This window comes from Rhinichthys klamathensis, unplaced genomic scaffold, assembly GCF_029890125.1.
Source record: "Rhinichthys klamathensis goyatoka isolate OS25496 unplaced genomic scaffold, OSU_Roscu_1.1 h1tg000330l_1, whole genome shotgun sequence".
Classification (NCBI taxonomy): Eukaryota; Metazoa; Chordata; class Actinopteri; order Cypriniformes; family Leuciscidae; genus Rhinichthys; species Rhinichthys klamathensis.
In genome coordinates, this window is record NW_026606845.1 from 1,381,004 (window position 1) to 1,395,152 (window position 14,149).

Sequence of the window (14,149 nt, forward strand, 5' to 3'; positions counted from 1 at the left end):
AGAGCTCAGGATTGGTTCATTTGTGCTCCGCCTCTTTCTGCAGCTTCTTCCTGTTGATCTGAACAAACAATAAGAGAATAATGGAGAATACTAGTAATAAGATTAACATCAATCAGATATTATGTTCAATGTTTGCGGAAATAAATACAGGAAATCGATTTATGTCTTTTGAGAATCGATATTAAATTGACCACATTTTTAAAAACCCAGCGCTACTAATGAGCGATTATCAAGGGTATTAATCAATATTTATCCATCTACATATTAAATGATTTGAATGATTTCTTCAGGCTTATGGGTTTACTTAGTTATATAATTACAGGTCTGTTTACTGGAATGTTTTAGAGAGAGGCACCCAACATGTGTTAAAACATATATTTAATCTTCTAGCAGAAGTCATACGAGGAAGTCAGAAGTCATACCCGTTCTCATCCTTAGGCGTCATACATGTGACGCTTTGGACATTTCGTCGAAATCTTACGCACATGGCGTCCTTTAGCGTCAATATGAGACGCAGAACCCAAGGCGTCATAACCGTACCCTACCCCAGACCTAAACCTACCCATAACAGTGCGTGTTATAGTGACGCTAAAGGATGCCATGTGCGTAAGATTTCGACGAAATGTCATATGGCGTCACCTATATGACGCCAAAGGATGAGAATGCGTTGGTTAAAACATATATTTATTCTTCTAGCTGAAGTCATCCGAGGTCACTTCAATCTGTCGCCTGCATGATCACTTCTTAGGTAAAGCATTTACTTTACTTTTCATCTTTAATCACTAGAGAACAGAGGTGGGTAATCCAGGGGCCAAAGAGTAAAAGTCCTGCCATAAATTTATTCCACCCATGAACTCAGTCAGCTGATTTCACTAATTAGTTCTGTCTCCTGTCTGAATTAGCAAATCCAGGTGATTGGAACAAAATACTGAGGAGGACTTTTACTTTCTGAACCTGGACTTTATACCTCTGGCCACATGTCAGCCAAGAGCAAAGAGTCTTAGATGAAATCCACTGAAGATAAAAGAAGACATTAAATCTGAAGATCTCAGCAGAGGAGGATTAAACAACTCCACAAACAGCATTACCAGCTTCACTTATTACTAACCAGACTCACTTTATTTCTGTCAGACGTCTACAGAAGTTTTATTGAGAATTAACAGAGGTTTAACTGTTTAATTTTAAGTCACCATAACAGTGATTAGTGTTTACCTTAGTTGGGCTCTCAACTCTTAATATATATTTTGTCTTTTTTGGCTCCTGTGATAGTGTGTGTGTCAAACACATTTGCAGCAGCAAAGAAAGCTAAAGTGAAATGAGATCAGGTGATGATGTTTTTCTGTTGATGGATTTATACTCATCATGAAATAGACTGATTCATTGAGGTTTTGATAATCCAACAGTTATATTGTTCCATTAATATATTCACATCTGCAGCATGAGAATCTTTTCATCTTCGTCAAATAAGTCTTTTAACAAACATAAAAAAAAAACTGGCCTACATTGACATACACATAGGGCTGGGCGATATATCGCACGATATTGTTATGCGCATCTCGTCAGTAAAGCCGGTTCCTTGATTAGTAGTAAATCGCCTTCACCTGCTTTCAGATGGAGCGGCATTTACTACAAAGAGCCGTAGTTAACTGACAAGCTGAGCCATATCGCATTAATATCGCGGACGTATCGCCAGCGACATTTAATGCGATATGGCTCAGCTTGTCAGTTAACTACGGCTCTTTGTACACAGCAAAAACTCCAATGTTAAATTAACACTCCTGGGAGTGTATATGAGTCCACACTCAAGAGTGTTAAAGTTAATGAGATAATTAAGTTATTAATTGAGTGATGATTGAGCATCTAAAGGAGAAAATCTAAAATTGTAAGCCACCGTTATGGCGATCATTGTTTGCTTTAGTTGGGCTCTTGACCCTTAGAATAATAACTTTAGAGTTTGTTTGGCTGTTGTATCTGAGTTATAACTGCCAGATGAACAAAGAAATAAAGTGATCTAATGATGTTGGTTATATTATGACAATCACTATTTGATCATTATTTTTGTGATTTATGCTGTTGGTTGTACAGCTTATTGTACAGTTGTACAGTTATGTACAGCATAACTGTGATTCTGGATAAATATCCAGAATTTTAGATATAATATAAAGGATTTCTTAAAAGTTGTTTTAAAAAAAAAACTTTCTTTTAGGCACTCACAGACTTCAAGATTCAGTCAATGCATCTCAACAATGGTGATGAGCAGAATATTCAATTAGGAAAAGTAAATTACATAGACAATTCAGATCATAATTTATTCATACCGCAATGCATGATGGGAGCCATTAATGAGTTGTGATTGGTGGCAGCCACTGCAACATGCATTTTTATTGTAACCATTGTTGAGATTCACAGGCTGATTATTGATGTCTGTGTTTCTAAATTCATTTACAAGGGTTTTGATCAGAACAATGTTTATGAAATATTTTGTATTATAAGAAAAATACTGATAATCATATGCTGTAGAATCACAAAGCTGTTGCTAACGAGTTAAACCGAACTATCTCAATAAGTTTAATTTTTCAGATTACAGCATGATTATGCCAAAACATAACCAACACTATCAGATCACACGTTTCTTTGTTCATTTGACTGTTATAAATCAATAACAGCAGACAAATCAAAATTAAAGTGAAAGAATAAGGGTCAAGAGTCCAACTAAAGCAAACACTGATCGCCATAACGGTGGCTTACAATTTGTGATTTTCTCCTTCAGTGATTCTGCTTGATAACATCAGGTGTCTTCAATAATGCTCAATCACTAAATGAATCACTTAATTATCTCATTAACTTTAACACATATCTGCATCATATCTTCCATCTGAAAGCAGGTGAAGGCGATTTACTACTAATCAAGGAACCGGCTTTGCTGACGAGATGCGCATAACAATATCGTGCGATATATCGCCCAGCCCTACCTCAGTGATTGGGTCTATTTCATGATGATTATAAAACCATCATCTCCTGATCTCATTTCACTTTAGCTTTCTTTGCTGCTGCAAATGTGTTTAACACACACACTGCCATAGCTGCCAAAATAGACATTAGATGAAATAAGAGTTAAGAGCCCAACTAATGGAAACACTAATCACTGTTATGATGACTTTAAATGAAACAGAGTTAAACCTCTGTTAATTCTCAATAAAACTTCTGCAGACCTCTGACAGAAATAAAGTCAGTCTGGTTAGTAATAAGTGAAGCTGGTAATGCTGTTTGTGGAGTTGTTTATTCCTCCTCTGCTGAGATCTTCAGATGTAATGTCTTCTTTTCTCTTCAGTGGATTTCATGTAAGGCTGTGTCTGAAGTCAGTTGTAGTTCTTGTGTTTCTGCTCGTCTCTTTTTCTGTTCTCTTCTTTCCTTCAGTGATTCTGCTTGTTAACAGGCTTTATTAAGGTTGCAATTACTCTAATTTAATATACACAGATTATTTTGGCTACGATAAGATCCAGTTCTGGTTTATTTCTTTACTCTTGGCTGACATGTGGCCAGAGGTGTAAAGTCCAGGTTCAAAAGTAAAAGTCCTCCTCAGTATTTTGTTCCAATCACCTGGATTTGCTGATTCAGACAGAAGACAGAACTAATTAGTGAAATCAGCTGACTGAGGTCATGGTTGGAATAAACTTATGGCAGGACTTTTACTCTTTGGCCCCTGGATTACCCACCTCTGCTAGAGAATAATGATGAATATTGTCTGAACCTCTCACTGAGAGAAAGAACATCAGTATCATCTTCATCATCATCATCAAAGCTTTATTAAGGACACACATGGTCTAAAAACATAACAAACTTTTTTATTTTGATACGACACCAATTGTTGTTACAGTTTTAACAATGCCAATGTCAAAACCAGTTATTTCTTAAATGGGTATGTGATTTTTCAAAATATTTTTTAGAAAATAAATTACATTACACTTATAGGAAAATCATATCCATAAACTGTCCAGCTAAATGTCAGGAGTGTTTTGGAGCAAACATAAAAAAGTTTTGAAAACAAATAAAAGTGATGCAGAAACTCATGTTTTGAAATTAATACAATTTTAAAATTGATATTTTAATGCAATCAATACCAAATAAGTAGCTTGTGAGAATCGATAAATACTTCAGTATCGATGTGCTCATAAAGTTTGTACAAGCAAATATGAGATGATCACAAATAAAACTGAACATTTAAAGGAAGATTTACAGGAACACAAAATACAGAATAACAGAAGCTCATTATGTTGAGCACTTTGAGAGCAAAAAAAAAAAAACCCTATACATTTTCCATTGTGAATGCACACAATTATGATTTTGTTCAGTATATCAGAATAAAATGATCAATTATGATTTAAAAGCAGGAAAATGTTGTAAAATGAGAAAGCATAGCTTGTTTGCCACAACTGAACATCACTTTATGTGTTTTGCTCTGCTGACTTAATTTTAACATTATATATTTACACATGACAAATCACCATTTAACTTTCATTTAATTCCACCGTTACATCATGTTTCTTAAACTATGCAGAAATAAGTCTCTTGTGACTCATTACTGATGATCCCTGTCAATCATCAGTGGCTCCGCCCATAGAGCTCAGGATTGGTTCATTTGTGCTCCGCCTCTCACTGCACTTCCTGTTGATCTGAACAAACAATAAGATGAAGAAAGACTGACTGAAGTTCATTAAACAACATTATAAAAGCTTTCACAAGATACATAACACAATCAGACTATACTGAAGAGAGTTGTATTGATTATATTGAGAAGAGCTGCAGGTTCTGACACTTACTGATGGATTCTCATGTTTAGAAAAGCTCTGAGGATCAAGAGTCTTCAGGAGTCTTCAGGAGGTCTGCGATCAACGGTCTGTGTGAAAGAGAGCGAGAGATCGGTCATGTGATCATCTGTGATGGAGTATCTGACTGACGTCTCACTTACTGTGAGTGTGTCGTACAGGTCAGAGGTCGTGGACTTGAGATCAAGAGCTGTATATGTGTCTTCATTGGGATCAGAGATCTACAGGAGAGACAGAAGGACACACACATTGTGAGTTCATGTTTTAAACACTGAATGTGATGTTTAGAGGATCTTGAAATCAGTTTTACTGGATCTAGAGCTGAAGAATCAGGTGTTTGGACACTAGACGCGTGTGTCTTATACTCTTAATATTTCTGTACGGCTCATAGCGGCTGTAGGAAACATCTCTGCATGCAGGAAAACACTGAAGAATTGAGATCATCTCACCTCCTTCATAGCAGATCTTCTGTCCATCCTTTTAGTAAGACTGTCAGAAGAAAGATGAATAAACAACACATTTATATATATATATATATATATATATATATATATATATATATATATATATATATATATATATACTACTTAAAGCTGCAATCCGTAACTTTTTTTGGTTAAAAATAATTCAAAATAAATTATTGAGCAAGAACATAACAGTGTTCAAAACTATCTCCTTATCTTAGCCGGATTCACAACTGTACGCTTGTAATAATGTGTTATAATCTGATTGGCCGTGTCGGTTTTCGTGTGAAAAGTGAGTTTTCTCCTGTTAATCTTTGTGTCATTACCTCACGTCCGTACACATAAAGAAGGAGTCCTGGCTAGTAGGTTATATCATGTGTGTGGATTGTAATTGTAATTGCTACTAGTAAGAATTGAATTGCAGAGCTCTCTAATTCAATTCTTACTAGTAAAAATGCAATTACGACGAGTAACGCTGGGTACAATTTAAGCTAAAACGGCTTGCCATAACAGTAGCACATTTGTTCGCTTCATCCATACAGTTATGGATTTCCTTTTGTTGTGCTTTTTCTCTCTCGCTTTGTTATGGTCATTATAGTACATTTCAGTTATGTTGTGCAAGTTATGAGAGAGCTTATTTTGGATATACTTCCAAGTCGTAGTAACTGTAATCCTGATGTACAGTGAAGATCCACACGGGTGCGTTGACAGTGTTGTATTACAAATTTATTAAATGTTTAATTTAGGTTCCAATACAATAGTATATAAACTGAGAAAGTTCAGGAGACTGAATTTAGTGTTTGAGGTATAAATGATGATTATATCAGAGTTTCCAGCAAGAGATTCCTGCCTGTCCTGATCTCTCTATTGTAAGTTAAATTAATCAGATTACAATACTGAGACTATCACCTTTTGTCTTTAACGGCTCTAGGAGCCCCTGTCCCAGTCGTTGAATAGTCCGGCTGATTAGATTAGTTTCTATGCATTTGAATCACACTGTTATGCTGATGAGATCAGGGCTGGGGAGTTTCCGGTAAAGAGCTGACTCCTGTACTTCATTTACATGCTTTGTTTCAGAGTGTCTCCACCTCTATGTAAATCCCTCACCATGAAAGGTATATGAACTAAAATGAATACTGCCTTGATTTAGACTTGGATACTACAGAGATGCAACAGCGACCTCTCAATAAAGAGTAACTTCTGCTTGAAAAATATCCCAACGTCTCCTGGTCTCTGCTTTGACGACGAAGAAAAGTTTCCAACATCAGAAAACCCACACACACCTCAAAACATTAGATTCACTCGCGCTGAAGAGCCGTGCCGATGCACAACCCACATACAGAAGATAACTCCACAAATAACTGCAATTTCAGCTTTACAACAGAGATGGCGTGGTAACGCTTTAGATTACAGCCCGGAAAGTACTGCGTAATTAAAGCGATTTTACAGCTTAACTTTTGGTAATTATAGTGTACCTATAACGTACTTACAATATAAGTATAAGGGAACAATATTTTAAGTTTGGGGAATAAAGGGGTGAATAAAGAAACAAGGAGAATTATTTATACTGTAAGTATTATAGAACCAAGGGGTACTTATTCTACTATTATGATACAACAATCTTACATTTGGGAGCAATTTAGCGAGAACATACACTGCGTAGCTACCTTTTTGAAATAATGGTGAACCAGTACATACTGTATAGGCTTTTTAAAAATTACAGGGTACATATCTATGCATTTATAATGTAATCTTTTTAACAAAACTGCACTGAAAACAAAAACTATTGCAACATTTGCTTAAATATTGGGGAAAGATACTCTTGTTTCATGTAGTGGTGCGTGTTACCCCCTTGTTCCAGGTAGTTACAGGGTAAGTGTGATATTGCGGGCCGTAAATTAAAGTGGTGCTTGTTACCCTCTTGTTCCATGTAGTTACAGGGTTAGTAAAATAAAAATGCATACACACAATCTTATATCACTGACTCAGAAACCTTTATTTATTACACAAGCACCACTTACCCTGTAACCACATGAAACCAGATATATTACCCAGTATTTTTTAAAAAAATGCAATAGTCTTAGCTTTTCTTGCCTTGAAACATGTTTGCCCAAACTTAAACATCTGCACTTTTGCTATAAAAAAAACAACACAATTATTACAAAAAGGTACGCAGAGTATGTTCGCCGCTAAAATGCTCCCAAATATAAGATTGTTAATAGTAGAATAAGTACCCCCTAGTTCTATAATACTTACAGATTTTTTTTAATTCTCCTGGTTATTACCCCTTTATTCCCCAAACTTTACAAATTGTTCCCTTATACTTACATGCAAGTACATTATAGGTACACTACACAGCAAAATCCCCATAGTTAAATTAACTCTGCTCAGAGAACATTTGGTCCCTCTCTACAGAGAGTTAAAATAACTCTGAATCAGAGTTAAAGTTAATGAGATACTTAAGTGATTAATTAAGTGATGATTGGGCATTAATGATGAACACCTGCTGTCAACAAGCAGAATCACTGAAGGAAAGAGAAACAACAAGAACAGAAAAAAAGATAAACACAAGAACTACAACTGACTTCTAGCCACAGCCTTAGATGAAATCAAATGTAGACAAAAGACATTAAATCTCTCTAGTTCTCAGCAGAGGAGGATTAAACAACTCCACAAACAGCATTACCAGCTTCACTTATTACTGACCAGACTGACTTTATTTCTGTTAAGTCTACAGAAGGTCTTATTGAGAATGAACAGAAGTTTAGATGTTGATGATTTATTGAAAATGTTTGATCACCATTATGGCGATGAGTGTTTCCTTTAGTTGGTCAGATTTGACTCTTGGCTTTTATTCTGAGTTTGTGGTTTTTGTAACAGGTTTTACCATAACATGTAGTTTGTTACAAAGAAAGCTAAAAACAATGATGATCAGGTGATGTAGTTTTCAACAACAAAAAATAGAATAATGCACTTATCTCATCACTGTCCAAAAGTGGTTATATGATGTTAATACATTATATTCACTAACAATACACTCTTGCCGCAGATCGGACATTCTGATTTTTGACTTTTAAAATACATTATGGGGATTTTTTTTTTCCAAGACACAGACATCAAGAATCAGCATATGAATCTCAACAATGGTAACATGCTTCATGCCGCAATGCATGCTGGGAGCCACAATAATATAAAACGTATGGCTCCCAGCATGCATTGCGGCATGAAGCATGTTACCATTGTCAGAGGTGGAAAGTAACGAATTACATTTACTCGCGTTACGTAATTGGGTAGTTTTTTTGTGTACTTCTACTTTTTTAAGTCGTTTTTACTTAAGTACGTTTTCTTTGAAGTATTGTACTTCGCTACATTTGAAATCATATCCGTTACTGAGTAAAAAAGATAATACAAGAAGAAAAGAAAAAAAAACACACTCCGGAAACTACTGCATTGATTGAAGGGCGGGAGAACAAACGCGCAAAAAAGGTGACGCAGACACAGCTGAAGCTGAAACCGAAGCGCCAAGCGAATTATGGCCAGTATGAAAATACTTTGTAGAAAAAAAAAGCGTGGTTGTCCTCGAGGATAGATATCCAATTTGCAAAAAATGTGGATGCAAAGTGGCTGCAAAAGGAGGATATAGGACACCATCCCGCCTGCAGATAAAGGTATGTCCCGATTTACGTGATGCAGAGGGAACCCCGGGATCCAGTCATGAAAATGAAATTTACATAACGCAGATGTCACGTAAAATAATGGATGGATGAATACATGGAAAGTAGAACTGTGCAATAAATCCAATCGCGACATGGTCTGTGAATATTTAAGCTAAGCACAAAAATACTGCATGTAAATATAACCCTATTTGTTCTGCTGAGCTGCGCCGCTTAGTCTACTAACTACATACTCAAGTACGCGTGACATTCAGAGTCTCACAAACAATTTGAGGATATGAATACATGAACATTTCCAGAGCTGCTCTGAGAGAACGCCTAATGAGCATTTTCATAATTTTATTTGAGATAAACCATTGTCAAATACACTTTGAAACACTTTTTTACACTTTTGGTCTTCACTACAACCCGTCAAAATAAAAGTTTGGTTTTACTAGGAGAAATTAGGACAGAAATATATTACTATAAGCATACAATAGAACGTAGCCTACTTCTCTAAATAATAATAATAATAACAACAATAATAATACATTTTATTTAAACGTTATTTAAAAGAATATATTTTTTGTCCATGGTTTAATTTAGTAAATCTGTTTTTGCAGCGGTTCCCCAAAAAATAAAAGGACACAATTTTACATTTACATTTGATTACAACCGTTTTTGATAATATATTTGGATTAAATCATAAAACGAAACAAACATTTTCTGAAAAATTAAAGCACGGTAATTCGAAAATACTACAGGTTTTCTACTGATACAAAGCTTAATGCTAAATCCTGAAGTGACCCTTTAATTTAACTGTAATTTTAACTGATGATAATAATACCCATAATTTAATAATACAGTTTATTTATTTAATAATTTATTAATACTGTAAACCGTGATAACCGAGACGTTATCATACTGTGAAAATCTCATACCATTACAAGCCTACACGGGAGAGTCCCCCACCCCCGCTGTTAAAAAAGTTACTCAGTAACTTTTACTCTGAGTAAATTTTAAATGAGCTACTTTTTACTTTTACTTGAGTAGATTTTTAGACCGGTACATTTACTTGTACTTAAGTAAAATTTAATTGAAGTAGTAGTACTTTTACTTGAGTAGAATATTTTATTACTCTTTCCACCTCTGACCATTGTTGAGATTCATATGCTGATTCTTGATGTCTGTGTCTTAGAAAAAAAAAATCCCCATAATGTATTTTAAAAGTCAAAAATCAGAATGTCCGATCTGTGGCAAGAGAGTATTGTAAGTGAATATAATGTATTAACTAGGGATGCACCGAATCCAGATTTGTGGGGTTCGGCCGAATACCGAATCCACTGGTTAAGATTCTGCCGAATCCGAAACCGAATACCGAATCCTACTCTCATCCTCAGTCCATTAACACAGTAAACACATTAATGAAGTAAACAAAGTGGATTTTTCATTTTATTTTATTACTGTAAATAATAAACACTACTTTACTTTTATAACTGTAAAAAAAAAGAAAAAAGAATAAGCAACATTATGCATTTTAACAGCGGCGATGTTGTGTAGCCTATTGTTTAGAGTCCTTGCCACCATGAGACAAATCGGCATTGCAAATTGAACATGTAGCTCGACTTGAATTGCCTTCTTTTCACTGAAAGTAGGCTACTGCCAAACAACACTTTTTCTGCTCACGAGTTCCATTTTCACTTTCTCACAACCTACTGCATTCGAACGGTCCACCTACTGTAACGAGTGGAAATAAGGTGTGGCCCCTTTAAGAACTGCGCGCTCCCTGTTGAACTGTTTGCAGTCCGTGCGCCTCGAACACATGCCCATGTATGCGGGTTATTTCTGTTTGATGCTCATTTTTACCTTATTTTGTTAAGTAACGCTGTGGTCGGTAACTTGTGACAGACAGTTACACAAGTTCGATTGTGTAATAAAGTGCGAGTTGTGAGATGCCAATCGCCTCTTTGGTTGTGTTTTAACATAATCATTATATCACAATCATTTGACCTGATTCACTGAACTTATATTAAACCGAATTTCTGAGTTAAGTTAAGCTCTCGAATAATAGCAGTATTGTCATTGTAGAGCATACTATTTTTAGACTTTTCAATGAAATTCAAATGATCAAATCAGTAAATAAAAAAGAAACTTCCTAAAAAAATATTTTGAGTAGGCACACACAGACATCAGGAATCAGCCTGTGAATCTCAACAATGGTGACAATTATAAAGCATGTTGCAGTGCATTCTGGGTGCCACCAATCAAAACTCATTCATGGCTCCCATCATGCATCGCTGCATGAATCAATAATGAGCTTATGATCTGTTTGTCACCATTGCTGAGATTCATATGCTGATTCTTGATGTCTGTGTGTGCCTACTCAACATATTTTTTAAGAAGTTTATTTTTTATTTCTTGATTTGATCATTTGAATTTCATTGAAAAGCCTAAAAATAGTATGCTCTACAATGACAGTAAGGTAAACTTAACTCAGAAATTGAGTTCAATATAAGTTCAGTGATTGAGGTCAAATGATTGTGAAATAATGATTATGTTAAATCACAACCAACACCATCAGATCTCCTTAGTTCATTGGTTTTCACTGGTTTTCTCCTTCAGAGATTCTGCTTGTTCACATCAGGTGTCTTCAATAATGCTCAATCATCACTCAGTTATTCACTTAATTAACTCATTAGCTCAGAGTTCAATTGGGTCGCTTAAAATGACCAAATTCCATGATGTTGAAGTTACATGAACATATTATGTTTGTTTAACGAAACATAGTTATGTGGAACCGGTGGAACCTGTTTACATAAAAAAGTTAAGTAAAGCCAACATATCATTTTTTTGAGTGTAGATATAAGTGTTGTACATCATTCGATCCTGTTAAGTTTGTATATTTTTTGTGGAAGCTCACAATAAAAACAAAGTGTTGTGCTTTTCGCCTAATAAAGAAAAATAAACATGATGCGCGTTATGCGTTCTCTCTGTCAGTGAAGTCTATTCTGAAACGCGTCCGAAAAATGAACTGTAACTCTGCAAATACTCAGTCAAACAGATATACAGGCACATAGGCATGAAGCCTGAATGATCTTCTTTTAAATGTAGTAATTTATATAAAAAATAAATTTTCTCATTTTATGTAATCTGTGCGAAAAGAGAGAGATGATAGTCGTTCTCGTCTCAGCTCATTAAAGTTAATTTGACCACGCCCACGGAGCGCGCGCTCTATTCAAACACAAATGCTCTGAGGCGATCCACGCCCACACATCAGCTGGATAACCCACCGAAAGAGACTCATATTTACGACGCTGTGAGGAATAATACTATCTTAATAATAATCCTGGAAAAAATTACCTCAGAAGAGCAGGTAGTTTCATTTGGAGGAGCAACGGATCCAGCTGAGGAATAGGTACTTCTTTATTTTCAAGTGCTTTGTTCTAATCGCGATATGAAATAGTGTCTGTAAACAAAAAGACTGTTTGAATATGAATCGCATTTTTGTGTGTGAACAGCTTTTGCCCAACTATATTCCAATACTGAGATGAGTAAAAATCGACTGAAATATGTTGAAATAAAATATTTTTGTATAAGCAACGTATTAAACTGCAAATTAACATTTATATGTCCTAATCATAAAAACGATATGTTACATATGAAAGACAAGATGTCGTTTTTACTGTAAAATACTGCCACATCAAATAAGCTTGTTTGCTAAGTAACATGCTTCATGCCGCAATGCATGCTGGGAGCCATACGTTTTATATTATTGTGGCTCCCAGCATGCATTGCCGCATGAAGCATGTTACCATTGTTGAGATTCATATGCTGATTCTTGATGTCTGTGTCTTGAAAAAAAAAATAATCCCCATAAGGTTTTTTAAAAGTCAAAAATCAGAATGTCCGATCTGTGTCAAGAGAGTATTGTTAGTGAATATAATGTATTAACATCATATAACCACTTTTGGACAGTGATGAGATAAGTGCATTATTCTATTTTTTGTTGTTGTTGAAAACTATATCACCTGATCATCTTTGTTTTTGGCTTTCTTTGTAATAAATTACGTGTATTGGTAAGACCTGTTACAAAAACCACAAACTCGGGAAAAAAGCCAAGAGTCAAATCTGACCAACTAAAGGAAACACTCATCGCCATAATGGTGATCAAACATTTTCAATAAATCATCAACATCTAAACTTCTGTTAATTCTCAGTAAGACCTTCTGTAGACGTGACAGAAATAAAGTCAGTCTGGTTAGTAATAAGTGAAGCTGGTAATGCTGTTTGTGGAGTTGTTTAATCCTCCTCTGCTGAGAACTAGAGAGATTTAATGTCTTTTGTCTACATTTGATTTCATCTAAGGCTGTGGCTAGAAGTCAGTTGTAGTTCTTGTGTTTATCTTTTTTTCTGTTCTTGTTGTTTCTCTTTCCTTCAGTGATTCTGCTTGTTGACAGCAGGTGTTCATCATTAATGCCCAATCATCACTTAATTAATCACTTAAGTATCTCATTAACTTTAACTCTGATTCAGAGTTATTTTAACTCTCTGTAGAGTGGGACCACATGTTCTCTGAGCAGAGTTAATTTAACTCTGGGGATTTTGCTGTGTACACATTGCCGCTTTAAATGTAACACTTAACCTAAATGTAATACAGTAATTCTTCATACATAGAGAAGGAGATTTTTTTAAATGAACTTCTTACCAAATGTACATAATAAAAGCACCTGATGCTCCACCGAGTAAAACACCGACAGCAACACCACCAACACCGACAGTTACAGATGAGAAACCTCTGACTACTGAAATACAGATAAAAACACACCAATGTTTAACAGGACTAGATCAGACAAAATACACTGACAGATAAGAAAGAAAGCAGGTGTATGTGGTTAAAATACAGAACATGATTCATAAAACTCACACATGACGTTTAAAGTCACAGTATCAGAGTATTTCTCTCCATGTTCATTGATGGACTTGCACTTGCATTCTCCACTGTCATCAGAGCTGATCTTTGAGATGCTGTAGATTCTTCCAGATCCTACAATCGTTCCTCCTTTAAACCAGCGGATTTCTGCAGGAGGGTTTGAGTCACTGATGCAGTTCAGAGTCACTGAATCTCCCTCCACTATTACACCAGATGGACTGATGGACACTGAGACGCTCCTAGGAGGGTCTAAAACAGACACAAAAAAAATTTGTT

General features: G+C 35.5%; 1 protein-coding gene across 1 annotated transcript in view; it reads right to left on the bottom strand.

Annotated features, from left to right (window-relative positions):
• The window catches only part of LOC130105933 (B-cell receptor CD22-like), a 145,783-nt gene continuing 131,634 nt past the window's right edge, over positions 1–14,149 (bottom strand). Inside the window, exons 6-8 of the mRNA XM_056272120.1 lie at positions 4,970–5,047; positions 4,821–4,897; positions 1–58 (exon numbers count right to left, since the gene is read on the bottom strand). Of these exons, the coding sequence (XP_056128095.1) occupies positions 4,865–4,897; positions 4,970–5,047 (111 nt within the window). The 3' untranslated portion in view covers positions 1–58; positions 4,821–4,864. The remainder of the gene's footprint in view (positions 59–4,820; positions 4,898–4,969; positions 5,048–14,149) is intronic.